We start from the raw sequence: 18,648 nt of genomic DNA on the forward strand, positions 1-18,648 counted from the left end.
TGTCTATTCATCCCCCCTTCTGTGAACGGTCAAACAGCTAGAGGCAAGTGTCAGACCCCCGGCGAGAGGGGGGGGGGGAGAGAGAGAGAGAGAGAGAGAGAGAGAGAGAGAGAGAGAGAGAGAGAGAGAGAGAGAGAGAGATATGGAGGGGGAAGATGAAAAGAAAGGGGAACATGGAGATGGACGGGAAAGAAAGAGTGTAAAGAAAGAGTGTAACAGAGAGTCAGAGAGATGAAGGGAGAGAGAGAGAGCGTCAGAGAGAGAGAGAGAGAGAGAGAGAGAGAGAGAGAGAGAGAGAGAGGGGGGGGCGATGGGGAGAGAGAGAATGCGAGAGAAGCAGAGAGGAGGGAGAGAGCATCATGAGAGAATGAGAAATAGAGCAAGAGAGAGGGGGAAGAGCGAAGATGAGAGAGTGAGAGAGAGAGAGAGAGACCACCCTGTATGTGCCTTCCAGTCTCTGCATCACTTTCACCTGACTGCACTCTTTCACTCTCTATCCCTCGCTTTTTTCCCACTCTCCCCTCCTCCGTCCAAAAAAACATTCACGTCATGTCTTTCTCCCTCTCCTCCTCCTCCTCCTCCTCGCTCTTCATCCTTTCATTGCCGTCATGGCCGTCCACGCTTCCTTTCGCCGTCCTGTCACTCATCCTCTATTTCTCTCTCTCTCCGTTTCCCCGCTCGTTCCCCCTTTCACTCTCTCCATCTCTCATTTACACTTCGCTCTTTCTCTCAATCTTTCCCCCATCTATTCCTCCTTCATCCCCCTTTTCTTTTATCCCTCAGCCCGTTACTCAGAAAAGTAATTCATTACTCGTTTATTACGTAAAGTTGTTTATTACTCTTTTGAAAAGTAATATTACTTATTATTACTTATTACTCCCTGCCAACAGTACCTAGTCAGACTATTCGTCACTTTTCCTTTACACCCTACAGAATTGGTGTTTCAACCTTTGTCCTCAATTTCTCCATCTTTCCCTCTTGTCTAATCTAATCTTTCTGTTTTTTTTTTTTTCATTTATCTCTTCCTTCCTCCCCCGATTTCATCATGTTCATCTCCATTCGCCTCTTGTCTCTTTCCTCATATGTCTGTGTGTGTGTGTCTAGTCAAGGTCAAACCAGTTGCTGACATGGTGTAGTACAAAACCTGATGTAAAGGAGACCAATCACACACACACACACACACACACAAGTTGCCAACAGCCCCATTCTATGAACTCCAACTGTCACACATACGCACACAAATCATTTAAATTCTAGCTCCAGCCTACAGGGGTAGCGTATGAAAGTTGACACTCGCATCATTTTACGTTTGGACAAATTAGACAAATACGGGTCCATTTGTACACTCTCAGAGTTACAGAACTGTAAGGGTCCATTTGGAACCCCCCTAATTGTATAGATATATGTTTTTAAATATAGAAATCTCGGACCGTTAAGAGGGAATTGTTAACAAACCGTAACGGTTACAATCCTAAAGGATCCCAACCAGGCATTACTAGGCATCCTTTTAACCTTTTTTAACCAAGTTTTCAATAGTGAGGACCTGATGCATTTCCCCAAATGTATTTCCAGGTCCTATTTGTGCAACGAAGCCCAGGTCCTCTGTTATGCAGGTAGAGAAGAGCATAAACACACACAATCCCTGGGAATGTGACAGTAGCAGATCCTCTCTCTCTCTCTCTGGGCCCCAACACATCCCATAGCCTGGCTGTTACCCTGCCACGCACGCACGCACGCACGCACGCACACACACACACACACACACACACAGACACACACACACACACACACACACACAGGAACTGTCTGCCCTCAATCTGACTTCTGCTGTGTGTGTGTGTGTGTGCGCGCACGCGCGCACACTCGCGGGTTGCGGCAAGGGACAGATGAAAAGAGAGAATGATGATGATGAAAGGACAAGATGGAAGATGGAAGCTATCCCTCCCACCTCCCTCTGGGTTGAGGCTGAAGACCATCATCATCATCTCCTCCCTGGAACAAGACTGAGCGACTCGGTCAGTCCTTTGTGCCGGTGGCCATCAACCACTTAAACCTGTCATGTCAGATATGATAATACTACACTTTTTTTGTCCTTGATTATAGCTTATTATATAATGATAATGAGCCTTTACTAAGAGGACATCTGTCACTATGCAGGTCTATTTACTGCTGCATTTGCACGAGGCAGTCTCGGAGAGCTCTCGACTTTTGTTAAATAAATACATCGATTCACTTCACTCTACCCTTTGTGGAAATATGCTCTTACAAGCCATACTGATGTAAGGTATACTTATAATTCCTGCCACGACCATTTCTCTAGTCTTAGTGAAACGGACTTGAGTTGCAACTGTTACAAGGTTTTGAGCTGTAAATCTGCTGTTTTTTGGCGAATGTCCACCCCCCCCCAGAATAGGCATTCAAGTGGTTAAGCAAAGACTTTATTTGTCACTCACTCATACAGGTATACAAGCAGTGAAATGTTGGTGTGGCATGCTCCACAAGACAGCCAACAACAGTAATACTATCTGTCTGTCTGTCTGTCTGTCTGTATCTGTTATTTTTATTGTAAAATTGTGTTTCCTTTGCTTGATATTCTGTGCAAAGCACATTGAATTGCCTTGTTGTTGAAATGTGCTATACAAACACTTGCCTAAAACTGCCTTGCCTTGCCTATCCATCTATCTATCTATCAAGAAAGAGAGAAGGAGGGAGTGACAGGAGGAGAAGATGGAGGAAGGGAAAAAGAGAAAGAGAGATGGGAGCAGAGGAGAAGAGATATAAGGAGGCAGGGGGGAGCTGAAGGAGAGAGAGAGTGAGCGAGCTGAAGCTAAAGTTGTATTGATGAAAAAGTCTGATAAAATACCAGAAGATGAGAGGAGAGAAAACAGAGGAGAAAGGAGAGTGGACGGAAGAGAGAAGAGGAGAGATGAGAGGAGGAGAAGAGAGTAGGAGACTAGAGTATAGGAGAGGAGAATAGGAGAGGATGTTTTATAAACTTGATGCTGAGAAAGAGAGCGGGGGAGGATGAAAGGCCCAAGAATCCAAACAGAGAGAAAGAGAGATAGATGGATGGAATTTCACTTCTTTTTTTTTTGTGGTTAACCAAAAGAATGGTTACAAAAGACCCATCACTGATAGCACGCACACACACACACACACAGAGCGCAACCCAAAGAGACACACAGGAGACACACTGAAGGTGGAAGAATGCATGCCTGGCGTGTGAACGCGAGAAGAAAAGGATGAGTGAAACTCTACTGTTGCAAACGCTATTCTGGGGGCACGCCACGCCGCAACGTGCGTGCGCGCACACACACACACACACACACACACACACACACACACACGCGCGTGTGCATACAGAGAGCCCAGGGGCCAGCCAAAGGTTCGCACTAACCACAGACTGTTCTAAATATAGGAAAAGTGATATGATCTGAAGAACAGGGGGTAGCCAAGAGACCACGCACGCACACACACTCGCCCTTTATCAAATACACACTTGTATGCGTTCATGGAGACACACGCGCACACACACACACACAGTCTCGCACTCCGAAACAGACACACACACACACACACACACACACACACACACACACTGGTGTAACTCTACGCTCACCTCTCCTCCCTGTGTTTTACAGTACAGAGAACAGTAGATATGTGTTGACAGCAGAGATAAGCTGCTTACATATTTAAAGAATCAACCATGAGCCCACCACACTTTTTTTTTGGGTGGGGGGAGGTGGTTAAAAAGAGAAAAGTGGGGGAAACAGTGGAGAGAGCGAGCTACTTTAAACCTCAGCTGGTATGCTTTGTGTCTAGAAGCCTCCTGCTGAGGCAACTGGACCCAAAACTTCACCTTTTCACCACTGGAGAAAAGGTTGCTTCTTTTACCCAGGGGCTTAAAGTATTGGTTGAGGGAGTTCCAGGGGGTCGCCAGATAAATGATAGTTAGGAACCAAATTGACCCTTATGGGTCTGTAACTCTGAGAGTGTACAAATGGAACACGGGTCCATTTGGTTCCATTTGTACACTCTCAGAGTTAAATTAACATTGATTTTACAATATAAATTGGGGTCCCAGAGATATAAATGCCATTAAATGGGGGTCCGTAGCCTAATGCATGTCAAACTGATGGTCCTTGAAATTAAAATGGTTGAGAATCACTGCTAGAGCCGTAAAAATCTTCTTTTATGGGGGTCCCTGGCATATCTTTTGAAATGGGGGTCCTCGGGCTAATAACTGTCAATTTGTATCCTGTTTGAGTTCTCTCTCTTGATTGGATAACATTGGTATCCTGACCTGACAATGCAATTTCTGATTAGCTGGAGAGACAGGGAGACTCTTGTTACTGAGCAAACACTAGGAATGATTACTATTATAATATAGCCTTTTTACCAAAAAAAAAAATGGTTTTAACCAAAAACTATCACTTAAGCCTTTGAGTAAAACAACCTTTTCTCAAGCCATGAACAGTGAGGTTTGGGTCAATTTCACATATTTTAATCACATGTGAATCACATTAACAAAAAACATCCTTTTAAAAAAAACATAAATTTTTCCTTTTAACACATCGGGTGCCAGCATTTTATAATAACAGATTACGTTCGGTGCCGAAATCTCACCGTTGAGCTGCGCAGCGCTGTTTAAGCTGTAGACTCCACGACGTGCATTTCATGTGAAAAAAAGCATGCCTCCATTTTACCCGATGGTCCTGGCTAACGCCTGGAACGATAACATCTCTCACGCGAGTAACAATGGCGGAGCGATCGTGCATACAAAATGAGTCAAAAGTTTCGGAGTTATAGGGGTTTTAGAGAAGGAAATAGAACGGAAGCGGATGGGAGCCATGTTTTTTTACACGATGATCCATCTGGCCTATCCTTCTCAGAATCACCACGGGTGATCCCAGAGCTACTCCAGCCCCTCCCGTGTGGAAAAAAATGAAAAATACTAAGAGACACCAAACACGGTTCAGACCGTGTTCGGCACCCGATGTGTTAATAAACTTAAAATGTTCAAATGGAATAATCCTATCAATGTCTTTAAATTCTGTTATTATCCAGGAATACTGAAGTATGTCGAGAGTGTTTAAATGCAGACTTGTAAACACCTTTCATCTGATTTCCGTCCCAATCCCTGTAAACTCTTAATCTAAAATAAACAAAAACTGATTAAGAGATAGCTGGATTTTTGCCCAATCTTGAGATTTAGTTGTTAATTTAAAGGCGTCACTCACACAGAGTAAAATCCTCAGTTAATTCAACACAGGGTGTACAAACGGGTCCACTTGCTTACAATTCTACACTCATAGTGTTACAAATAGATAAATGAACACTGAGGATTTCAACGTGTACCCAGATTAAAGCCAATATGGTCAAATAAACACCTTTATGTGATTTTGTGACCAAACAATGTAAACTCTTAATCAAAAGTAAACAATTTTGCCCAATATTGAGATTTATTTGTTAAATGCGCTGTAAGCAATAATTCTGTTTTCTTTCTTTTGTTTGTTAAAGCTGTATATTCTGATAGTTAACATTACTATAGAGTGTTCGTTCAGTAAAGAGTCTCCCTGTCTCTCCAGCTCTATAGTAAACGCAAAATCCATTTTCAGGCGCACAATATTTTCTGATGGGGGTCCATGGCCAAATACATATCAATTCGGGGGTCCTTGACACGGACAAGTTGGAGAACCACTGACTTACGCCACCTTTAACTTATAGGCGTGTTTCCAAATGGGTGACCGTGTGTACCATTATAAGGTGAATGTTTACACCGACAAACTAAATCACTGTGGCACCTCTTTCTTGACTGCTAACGGTTGACGGTTCAATTGGAGTTAATTGACAAAACAATCAAGAACATTGTCAGTCACCCGAGGAACCGACAGCCTTCTGTTGTGCTAATGACATCACTAAGCTAGCAGGAGAACAAAGCCAGGCTGAATAAATGTGTTTATTTGTTGGGGGGGAGCACATAATAGACAGGATATCCCCCCCCCCCACCCCCCAGTAAGCACTGGAAATGGGAATACTGGGGAGACTGGGAGCGAATGGTGAGTTCAGCAGTGCTGCGACTGGACGCTGTGTGCATGTAAACACGGCTCAGGTTATGAGTATGTACAAAGTCAGGAGAAAACAAGCGTTAATAGCGCGCACACACGCACGTGTGTGTGTGTTTGTGTGTGTGTGTCGTCGTTGTCAGAGTGTACAACAATTTTGTGCCCGCCTGCACTGTGTGTCAGTCTGTGTGTGTGTGTGTGTGTGTGTGCGCGTGCGCGCGCGCGCGTGCGTGCATGCGTGTGTGCGTGCGAGTATATGTGTGTCTGTGTGTGTGTGAGTGCGTGCGTGCATGCGAGTGTGTGTGTGTGTGTGTGTGTGTGTGTGTGAGAGTATGTGTGTGTGTGTGTGTCCTGGGGAACTCCTGTGCGGGCTCGGTCCCAGGACCTTAGAAGGTTCCAGAACACGCAGATCTGACCAGGCGACAAACGACCCGTCAGTGTGATTTATCGGCCATTCACCGGTAGGTCACACACCACACACACACACCGACTGACAGGCAACGCACTGCGGGCGGGCACGGAATTGTTGCACTCTCTAACAACAACGACAAACGCACGCAGACGTGTACGCAAAATAAATTATGAATGAGTGAACTTTGGACTTTGGGGGAGGGAGGGGTCTTTTGATATGATAAGAATTATATAAACAATGGATAAGAGAGAACAGAGGCCAGAAGAAGAAAGAGCAGAAAAAAAGAGTAAAGAGAAAAGGCCAAAGATGTGACTCAGAGAGAGAGAGAGGGGGGGGGGGGGGTTGACTGATTTAACCCATTCATTCCGGGAACGCATTTGTGTCATTGTAGATTTCTTTGGCTATTTGAAAAATCTTGAACATTTTGTTTAAAGCGAACGTTTGAACTCAAATCTTTGCTTCTGGGGGTATGTTGTTCAGTATGTTGCTACATCAGTGGTTTTCCAACATTTCCATGTCAAGGACCCCCAAAATGACATATATTTGGCCGCGGACCCCCATCTCAAAATATGTTGTTTCCAGCAGGGACCCCCAGAAGCACAGATCGGAGTTAAAAATGCCAAATAAATCTTAAAATGACACAGATGCGTTCCTGGTCTTAATGGGTTAAACTGATTCTGATCAGCAACTGAAAGAAGAGGAAAGAACAAGTGGAGAGGAGAGAGAGGGAAAGGGAGTAATAGGAGTAATACAAGATAAAAAGGAGAAGAGGAGAGGGGAGAGAGAATGGCGGGAGGGAAGAGAGAGATGAGAGAGGAAGAAGATGAAGTAGTTTGGGGGATGGAGGAGAGGAAGAAGGGAAGAAAAAGAGGAGAGGACATGAGAGGAGGAGAGGAGAGGAGAGGAAGAGAGAGAGAGAGAGTTGAGGAGAGAAGATGAGGACAGGAAGAGAGGAGAGGAGTTGAAGTAAACATTGATGTGGGATGAATGCAATTTTTCCCCTTCTCTTTTCTCTCTCTCTCTCTCCCCCTCTCTCTCTCTCTCTCTTCCTCTCCTCCTCCTCCTCCTCCTCTGAGGAGAACAAGAGGTACTGCATCATCCGGACAGGCGCAGAAAGAGAGGAGAGGGAGGAGAGAAAGGAGGGATTGTGACGGAGGGATAAAGGCCCATCCGTCTCTGTCTGTCAGCTCATTCATCGTCTGCTGCTCCGTCCTGCCGGGACATCAGTCATGTGCTGTCACCACACACACACACACACACACACACACACGCACGCACACACGCACGCACGTGTGTGTGTGTGCGCGCAAGCACGGAAACAGAGATGCAAATACCGATACACGCACACGTTTAACAAACGATAATCACAAACACATGAGCATGCACACACGCACACACACACACCACACACAACTCCCCTCACTCTCCGCCCTGTTTCACATATTCAGTAACAACCGTGATGGACAGACACACACACACACACACACACACACACACACACACAAACACAAGCGCGCGCGCACACACACAACTCGTCCCTCCGTTTCACACACTCAACAGGAATGTGGATGGCGAACACACACATCTTCCACTAAGATTCACACTCAACAATGACAGTACGCTTGTGCGCACACACACACACACACACGCACACACAAAATGTCTCCGCTCATTTTCCCATATTCACATCCTCACACGCGCATACACAATTTCCGCCCTGTTGCACCAACTCCACAATGCCCAGCACACACACACACACACACACACACACACACACACAAACACGCACCCCGCCCGCCCCATTCCCAGCCTCCTGTCCAGAACTGAACAGAACAGAGTCTAACGGGCCAACACAGTTCTGTCTCTTTTGTCTCTCGTCCCGTTTCGGGACTTTCCCAGGACGAGTCGAAACCCCATCAACAGTCAGATCAAACCCCGTTCCGTTACAATACGTTACACTTCAGCACTAACCCCAGATGACATAAAACCCATAAAACGCACTTTAGATCAAACCCCCATTTCATTACAATACGTTACGCCTGATTTACATTTTATAGCGCGCTGGTGTTTTGCACACCGAAAATAGTCGATCTACAAGCGGTACAGTATCCGCTATTTTTCGGTGCCAGGCACCAGCGCACAACCAAGTGTAAATCAGCCTTTACATTTCAACCCTATAACCCCGAATGACATACACCCATGTACACGGTGAGATCAAAACTCATTTTATTTCGATTTAGATTTCTTTGGCTATTCAAAAATCTACAAGCTCATATGAGCCTGCAGATCTGCTATTTTTGAAATAAATCGTGAAATTGAGTGCAAATCATTGAATACATACTTTTTAATGCGAACATGTGTAACTCAAATCAGATCCCTGGAGCAAAATATTTAACAAACGTTTGCTTTAACACATATATATTCAAAGATTTGCACACATTGTCACGATTTTTCAAAGATAGCAGATCTGCAGGCAATGAGCTTGTAGATCTGCTATTGTTGAATAGTCAAAGAACAAGCAAATGATAGTGGCGCGTTCCCGGATTGAATGGGTTAAATACTTTACTCTACAACAGAATAGCCGGATTCACTCTTTGTTGTACATTGGGTCTCGCACCGAAAATAACCAATTTACAAGCTCACAAGACGTCACGGCACGACCCTAACCGGCACGTAACTGTAAACCCAAAGTATGAATCGGGCTCTAAACTTCAACCCCAAATATGACATGAACCCAGTAGAAGACAAAAACACAGGTCAAATGAGGGCTGGGCGATATGGACAAAAACACATATGACGATACTTTTGACCAAATAACTTGATATTGAGACGATAATATCAAAATTCATTTAAAAAAGAATTGATTTTCAAAAAATAGTGAAACTAGCAAATCTACACGTTGCAATGTGAGGTGTTTTGAGCTTGTTAGATATGCTATTTTCACTGTTTTTGAATATTTTAAGTGACTAAAACCAGGGGAAAAAAAACACTATCACAATATTACAATATCAAAATATCCCAGATATAACATTGAGCCCTAGATCAAATCCCATTTCCTTATACATTAAGTTCAATACATTATACTCTGACCCTAAAACCATATCTCTCTCTCTCTCACACACACACACACACACACACACACACACACACACACACACACACACACACACACACACACACACACACACACTCACACTCACACTCACACTCACACTCTCACACACACACACACACACACACACACTCACACACACACACACACACACACACACACACACACACACACACACACACAAAATCCCATTTAATTAAAACAGGCTAAACTTCAAGCCTAACCATTACGAGACAAACTCATAAACACAGCAGGATCAAATCCCATTCAATTACAATACGTTTCATGTCGAGCCCAAACCGATTTCATGTTAGACTTCAGCCCTAATCCCATGACACAAATGCACGGTTCAAATCTCAATTCATTGCAATATGTTTGCAATATGTTTTCAATCTCCTTGAACTCCTATAAACACTACTAAACAAACCTGTGAACACAGTGAGGTCACATTCCATGTACATTTCCAATACAAATCATATTTATACAGTATTGGAACAGAATCAGACAGCTGTTTGTTTCTGATTACGTTAAGAACGTTTGTAATGGGCCGTTCAGTAAGTGCTTTTGAATGTTGCAGTAGCACATTGATCGAACTTCGGATTTGTGCACTTATTACTGTGTTCTTGTGTACGATCCAGCTCTATTAACCCCTTAGGAGCCTGTGTGCAGCCTGAGGTCCTTCAGCAAAGGAGTCCAGAATGAAGACAAAGGGTAACCGTGCCTGTGCTGTCAGGGATCCTCGACTCTGTAATGACCTGCCTGAGGAGGCTCAGACTCCTTCTCTTTTAGCCCATTAACCATTATTTTATACTTTGGCTATTCGAAAATAGCAGATATACAAGCTCATAGTGCGGCACTCGACAAGCTTGCTTATTTTTTCTTAAATCGTGTTTTTTTTGTGTGCAAATGTTTGATTATATATTTTTTGAAAGCAAACATTATTAACTCAAATCTTTGCTTCTGGGGTTTCTACAAATGTCTTCTAAATCCTAACAGTTTTTTCTTTTTTTAAACTTATGTTGCTATAATATCAGAGGCTCTCAAACTTTTTTCATTTCAAGGACCACCGAAATGATATGTATTTGTCCGCGGACCGCCCATCTCAAAATAGTTTGTTCCAGGGACACCCAGAAGCAAAGATTTGAGTTAAAATGTGTATGTATATATATATATATATATATATATATATATATATATTTAAAGATTTGCACACATTTTCTTTATTTTTTTCCCAAAACATAGCTGATCTACAAGCTCATAGCGCGGCACTCGGTGGCACGCTATGAGCTTGTATATCTGCTATTTTTTAATAGCCAAAGAAATCCTAAAATGACACAAGATGCGTTCATGGTCTTAATGGATTAAATCACGTCCTTCAATAGCGTCAGTCTAAACAATATACTATTGAGATAACAATCTGTGAATTGAACCCATAATACTAAGTTAACAAATGAACCTAATCTGTTTAAATAAGATGATAATTCAATTGCAGTCTTAACATAAAGGTAGTTGTATTGAAAGGCCTTTAAAATAGATGTTAATTGTTTTATTCGCTTAATGTTTTGTTTCTTACTGCACTCTCTTTGTATACATGCATCAGTGTGCCGGATGATAGTATTCTAACTGTCTTATTCTTTGTTTGTTTACATTTGGGTATTGCCCACTTGGCACCTATTGCTCGCCTGTCCGCCCAGGAAGGGGGTCCCCCCTCTTTTGAGAGCATTCCTATGGTTCTTATATCTTTTTTTCCCCTGTCAAAGGTTTTTTTTTTTTCCATGGGAGGTTTTCCTTGTCCGATTGAGGGTCTAAGGACAGTTGGTTTCTGTTGTTAATCTCATGTCATTGCTCCGTCATTTATTTAGAATACATTATGGAGCAATATGAATTAATACAATACAATAATCAATTAATTACTCTTGTATTGCTTGCTTTTGTCGAAGGGACTTTTCAAAATGTATGATTTTATTGTACACACATTGTTTTTTGATTGATATTTCCAACATATAAACCAATTTGTCAATTTGTTAAATGCTCTATAATAAAAAGTTGGTTATAATATAACCAACTTATTATTTCTTATTATAACACTATATTTTGTTCATCCCGATGTCTCCGTTTCCGCGGTGCGTGTGGATTTTTGGCTGAACACTGTTCTGCTGACAGTATATGAATGAGAATGTACCGGTAATGTAGGTCATTGGTTCTCAGACCCCCAGGGGTCCTTGGGGGGGTCCCCGGCAAAATGTGTTAATACAGCATCCAAATCATTTGAACCACTTTATCCATTTATACGTTGGCAATTCGAAAATAGCAGATCTACAATCTGCTATTTTTAAACTTTTTTTTTTTTTGGAAAGTATTGTGATTTTTTTTTAATAATTTTGAATATTTTCACACAAATCTTCTCTTCTGGGGGTCCTTGGCACAAAATCGTTTGAGAATCACTGATGTAGGTACCAGGGTACAAGCGTTCTCGCAATACAATGAGAAACTACATCTGAGCCACTGTCTTGCAGTATTTATTTTGGAGTGTCGCCTTTGATTTGGTGGTTTTGATTTGAGTTTTGTACATAGCTGAGCACCCCACTGCCTAAACTAAGAAGGCCTCCAGAGGAAGCGCACCGGTTTTTCTTTCTTATTCGTAGGTACCAGGGGTGTGTGATGTTTTGAGGACACTTTGGGTTAAACTGCTGAACAGAACGACGTCGCATATCAATTAAAGACGCAAGATGAGAGGAAGATGAGGAATGGATGTGATGAAGGACTTGTTTTATCTCCATGAAGAACAATGAAAGGAGGGTTAACGCACACACTCTCTCTCTCAAACACACACACCTTTAAAATACCAACCAGAGAAGCAGAGCACTGTGCGTGTGAGTGTGAGTGTGAGTGTGAGTGTGTGTGTGTGTGAGAGAGAGAGAGAGAGAGTGAAAGGGGGTCAACAAATGTCAGGGAACAAAACAACACGAAAACAAACAAAAAAAAACAGACACAGGAGGGGTGAATTGGCTAGAATGGAGAGACGGCGGGAGAATGAGAAGAGAGGAGAGAAGAGGAGAGGAGGAGGAGGGAGAAGAGAGGAGGAGAGGAGAGGAGAGAAGAGAGGAGAAGGGAGGAGAGGAGAGGAGAGAGAAAGAGAGGAGAGGAGACAAAGGCTTACTTGTCTCAAGTCGCTGAAGGCCAGCAGCAGTGTGTCTCCCTGGAAGCCTCTGACTGGACCAGCTCTGGCAAAATCTGTGGGAAAATACACCACACACACACACACACACACACACAGTCACAAACACACACACACACACACACACAGGGAGAGAGAGAGGGAGAGAGAGAAAAGAAGAGAGGGGGATAAATGAAAGGAATGGGTGGATTCGCTATGCATCAGGATAGATTGACAGACGAATGACTGCACGACAGAGGGAGGGAGGGGAGGGGGGAGAGGAGGAGGGGGGGAGGGCAGGGGTGTCAGAGTCATGTCACTGGGTCTTGTTTTGAGTGTGTGTGTGTGTGTGTGTGTGTGTGTGTGTGTGTGTGTGTGTGTGTGTGTGTGTGTGTCGCGGCACACCACAACAGCGATTATACGCCTGCCATCTCCAGTGACCCCCGAGACACACACACACACACACACACACACACACACACACACACACACACACACACACACACACACACACACACACTCAGACTCAGACAGTGTCCCTCCAACTCTTACCTGATAACTTCTGCCCTTTTTATCCATTCTTTCTTCCTCTAAACGCTTTAGTTCTTAATCCCTCCCTTCTCTCTCTTTCTCATCCCTCTCTTCTCTCCCGTGGCGCGCCCCTTTGACACCTCTTCTCTCCATCCCTCCCTCTCATGTTTAACTCTTTTCATGTCCCATTCCAGGTCTTCTTTTCTTTAACATTTTCACCATTCATCTCTCCTCCTCCGTCTCTCTTTTCTGTTGTTCTGTCCTTCATTCATTCATTCTCTGTCTCCCTCCCGTCTTACCTCTACCTCTCACTGCTTTAATGTACTTCCTGTCTTTTATCTAATCACTACATTCTATCCTTTCCTTCCTTGCTTCCTTCCTTCCTTTAACCCCTTTCTTTCATTTCATGGCTGTGCGTTCCCATCCCTCTCTTTCTCTCTCCATTCATCTTTTCTCTCCAAACATTTAACTCTGTAACCCTTCATTGCACTGCATGCATGTCAGTGTACATCATGTCACACACACACCCTTATATTCAAGGATTAACGCACACACACACACACACACACACACACACACACACACACACACACACACACACACACACACACACACACACACACACACACACACACACACACACACACACACACACACACACACACACACACACACACACACACACACACAGCGTAAGCCCGCTGTGTGACTCTGATCTTGGATCGCCGTGCCAACGACGCCCTGCACTATTTCATTCACTCGTTCCCATCATCGCTCCGCCCCTCCTTCTCTCCACCCATAATGCATCCCTCTCTCCGCCCTCTTCAGGGGGTGTGGCCTGTACATCATGTGACATAAATGTCATGTTCAGGGGGTGTGGCCTGTACATCATGTGACATACTAGTGTCATGTTCAGGGGGTGTGGCCTGTACATCATGTGACATACTAGTGTCATGTTCAGGGGGTGTGGCCTGTACATCATGTGACATACTAGTGTCATGTTCAGGGGGTGTGGCCTGTACATCATGTGACATACTAGTGTCATGTTCAGGGGGTGTGGCCTGTACATCATGTGACATACTAGTGTCATGTTCAGGGGGTGTACAGTACTTGTACATCAAGCCGCCTCACGCTAGGTAAACAGGAGACAGGCTCCTGACCCTATGGACCACGTGGCCCACCAACCGTGGGTTCCCAGGGCTACTTACTTAGTACTACTTCCCAGCTTGATCTAGTATGAGAGTGACGACACTAGCATAGACTCCCATTGTAAGAATGGAATGCGGAAATGCTCTGTCTATCTTCCAACGTTTGGAACTACAGCCCATAGCAGCCCGCTTTGCGGCGAGATCAAAGCGTGATGGAACTCACTCTCTCTCTCTCTCTCTCTCTCTATGGGTCTGCTACTTACATGCCACACACTCCGCCCCCTCCCTAGAATAGTGGTTCTCAACTTGTGGGCTCGGGGCCCACTGGTGGGCGGTGAGGATACTGCCAAGTGGTTCCCCAAATGATTGCCAAAACACTACGATTTGAATAATATAATAATGAATCATAATTAATTATTATATGATAATAAAAAGGTTATATATATATATATATATATATATATATATATATATATATATATATATATATATATATATATATATATATATATATATATATATATATATATTATATATATATAGTCACTTTGTGCCGCACTGTGAGCTTGTAGATCTGCTATTTTTGAAATGTTTCAATATTTTTAACTCAAATCTTCTCTTCTGGGGCATAAAATATTTTCAGATGGGGGGTCCGCGGGCAAATCTATATCAATTTGGGGGTCCTTGACATGAAAAAGTTTAAGAAGCACTGCTCTAGTCAACAAACGACTATTTGTGAGTAACCTGCATTTGTGACAGTGGTTGGGTTACGCCCATGAAAAATCTCCTCTGCCGACTAACTTCTTATTTTGCTGTTGCTATTGACTGTTGGTTTGAGCCGGTACATGGGGTACCTCAGAACATGATGACGAGGGGTAAGGGAGAGGAGAGGAGAGGAGAGGAATCACTTAACAGACAGAGCTGCCATGGCTCTGTAGTTTTCTGTTTCAGAGCGCCCCCTGTGGCTCCACTGGTAAACTGCACCGCAAACAATTATGCAACACTTTTGAAAGCCAAACCTTCTTGTCTGCGTTATGACCATCCGTTCATGAGAAACATTATAGTAAAGTCAACATTGTCATGATGAAAGTTCACGTACTTGAAAATAAAATAATAATGGCTTGTTGTTTTACAGTCATGTTAATATGTTGTTAATTATTAAAGCCATTCAAGATTGCAGAACATTTAGTTAATTGCGTGGTTTTTGGGGGACGGGCTGTCATGTCAGGGAATGATTTATGGGTTATGGAAAAAAAATAAACAAGGGTAATTCAAAGTTGAATCCATGTGCATTGATGTTTATTCCAAGGGTACTCACTTGCATGTGTGTGTGTGTGTGTGTGTGTGTGTGTGTGTGTGTGTGTGTGTGTGTGTGTGTGTGTGTGTGTGTGTGTGTGTGTGTGTGTGTGTGTGTGTGCGCGCACACGCGTCTATTACTATACTGGTGAGGGTCATATGTCCTCACAAATATGGTCGAATTTGAGAAAGAGGACAACTTTCCTGGTCCTCACAAGATAAATGTTATAGTCAGGGTTCCCACACTTTTTAACACATTGACTGCCATTGAAGTCATTTGGTGTTTTCAGTGATTACGATAGAGGGCGCTCTTCCGCAACCTGTGACTGATCCTGGGACTCCCGAAGAAGAATACACCCAGAAATCACGTGATCTGATCAAATTCCAGCCCGTCCGGTCTAACGTTATCAGATTTATAAAAAATACATTTATCTCTGATTTATTTTCCCAGATTGAGTTTTTGGTGAAAACAAGCTATATTCAACTGCAGATAACTAAAGAACTAAAGATCGCGGTTACAATGTTTCTTTTCCAGATGATAGAGGAGACATCCCCCCCCCCCCAGACATCTGTTGTTTACAGATGTAAACATTAAACAAAAAAAAACATTATGTGGGTCTCGGAAGATTAGTAAAAACACTGGCGGTGGCGGATGAATTCATTCATTCATTCCTGGCAGTCAATGTGTTAACAATGAATTTTCATAACTTTCCCAAAGTATGTTACCCCATTTCCAGGCCTATAGCAATCATATGATGAAATCATGAGGCTCTTACACCAGTGTGCTATCAATGCATAGTCGAGCGAAGGTGTCACGTGACAAAAATAACAGATCTACAGAAGCTAACGTCGTATCACATGTAGCAACGTGTTGTTAGCTTGTAGACACTACATTGTACCATGTATATATTTCACGTAATGTTAGCGAAAAAACATCCAAACATTTTCAAAAACATTGGATTAATTCCCAACCTTTTCCAGGCCTGGAAAAAAATGTCTTCCAATTTTAAAATATTTCAAGGACATTTTACTGTGGGAACCCTGTATAGTTCAAACATATTTTTAGAGTTACGATTCTGAAAAGATTCAGGGTGGGGTTAGCATTATGATTAGGCATATACATACAGTATAGAGGTTAGGTATAGGGCTTAGGGTTGTAGTTATGGTTTGATTGATTGATTGATTGATTGATTGCATACTTTATCAACAAATTGCAAACAGTACAGCAAGTACAATTACACAAGCAAAGGTAAAAGGATAACACAAAAAGAAAAGCCTTGAGGGTGTGTTTCCATTGTGATCCCATGTATTCAATTCATCATCAGAACACACAAGACACAGATTTGATAGATAGATTTAGTTGCGCGCCGCTCTGACAATAGCAGATCTACACGTTCACAACGTGTCACAGTGCGATGTTTTGTGAGCTTGTAGATCGGTTATTTTCGGTGCAGGTCGCCCACAAGCAACTAAATACAACTCAGGATTTAGGATTAGGGTTCGAGTCCCGATCCCGACGGCCTTTGCTGCTTGTCACTCCCCATCTCTCTCCCCATTTCCTGTCAGCCTACTGTCCTATCAATAATAAAGGCACAAAAAATCAATCAATCAATCAATTTGTGTGTGTGTGTGTGTGTGTGTGTGTGTGTGAGACTCACTCTCACACTCCCGCACGTCTGTGTTGACTTGCTGCAGAGCTCCGATGGAGATCTGTCTGACCTCAGGGTCCAACATCAGCTGGAGCAGAGAGGTGGAGATGTGTTTACATGCAGACATGCACGCCGTCTGAGCTACCTTCCCCTGAGAGACAACACAGAGAGAGAGAGACAGAGAGACAGACAGACAGAGAGAGAGAGAGACCATTAAGGTAGGTCTCCACCGCACTGGTGTCGGCGGCGGTAAGTGTTCGAAAGCGTCTGTTGCCTAAAATCTGCTGTTGAATGGGCGGCGGTTTACGCGCCAGGACGCAAGTTGTAGGGAATTAGCGAGCTTGTCGTTGAAAAAGCCATCAAGCCATGGGACTTTGGTGTTTCGCCCAGGTGGGCATGGTTATATGCCTAACCGTAACCCTTAATTTAATTTGATGTCTTCCCGAGACCCAAACTAGTGAAAATAGCCGATCTACAAGCTCACAATGCGTTGCGATGCGACAAAAAAAATACAAAAATAAATTGAAAATCTTTTGAAATATCTCTCTATATATTTTTTTAAATAAGAGTAAAGTAAAAAAAAAAAAGATATTTACTTGCGAGTCGTGACCCATACAAAATGGGTCCGCGACTCACAAATGGGTACCGAGTCGGTACTACCGACCCACTGATTGGGAACCACCTTAACCTAACCTTGAAGCCACGCCCACCTGGGCGAAACACCAAAGAAAGAGGGAGTCCCATCAAGCCATTGGCTATTTTTAGCACCATAGTAGCCGTCTGTCTGATGTGTCGGCTCTCAGGTGCATCCAGCTACTTTTTTCTCACACCTTCCAACAGACTGATCTCCCGACTTCATTCGGCTGCCAGTCTGTAGTAATCTGTAGTAATCTGTTTGGTGGAGAGCTACCTTTAACCACTTATACCCCAGCATCCATCCATATTCTTAACAGTAGCCAAATGTGCGGGTGGCGTTGCCAAATTTCAGCCGATCAGGCGAGAGTACCCATTTACTGTAACAGCCTCACTATTTATAATGTTCCAGTTCCAATTTTGTCTGCTCATTTCTTTGTGTCATCATCGCTTTCAATTTCACTTGTTCATCGTGTGTGAGTTCTCTCTCCTGATTGGATAAAATGTACAGTATATCCATCCTGACCTGAAAATGCAGTTTTTGTTTACTAAAGAGCAGAAGAGACATGAAGACTCCTGTTACTGAACAAACACTCTATAGCATTGGTTCTTTAAGTGGGGTCCGGGGAGCCCCAGGGGTCCTTG

The 18,648-nt window shown here is 43.3% G+C and overlaps 1 protein-coding gene across 1 annotated transcript in view; it reads right to left on the reverse strand.

Annotated features, from left to right (window-relative positions):
• Window positions 1–18,648, reverse strand: part of exoc6b (exocyst complex component 6B) — a 123,881-nt gene that overhangs the window by 18,094 nt on the left and 87,139 nt on the right. The window contains exons 19-20 of the mRNA XM_080450699.1: window positions 17,380–17,521; window positions 12,750–12,823 (exon numbers count right to left, since the gene is read on the reverse strand). Coding sequence (XP_080306825.1) covers window positions 12,750–12,823; window positions 17,380–17,521 — 216 coding nt within the window. The remainder of the gene's footprint in view (window positions 1–12,749; window positions 12,824–17,379; window positions 17,522–18,648) is intronic.

Source organism: Gymnoscopelus braueri (assembly GCF_963280865.1).
Source record: "Gymnoscopelus braueri genome assembly, chromosome: 15".
NCBI classification, from domain to species: Eukaryota; Metazoa; Chordata; class Actinopteri; order Myctophiformes; family Myctophidae; genus Gymnoscopelus; species Gymnoscopelus braueri.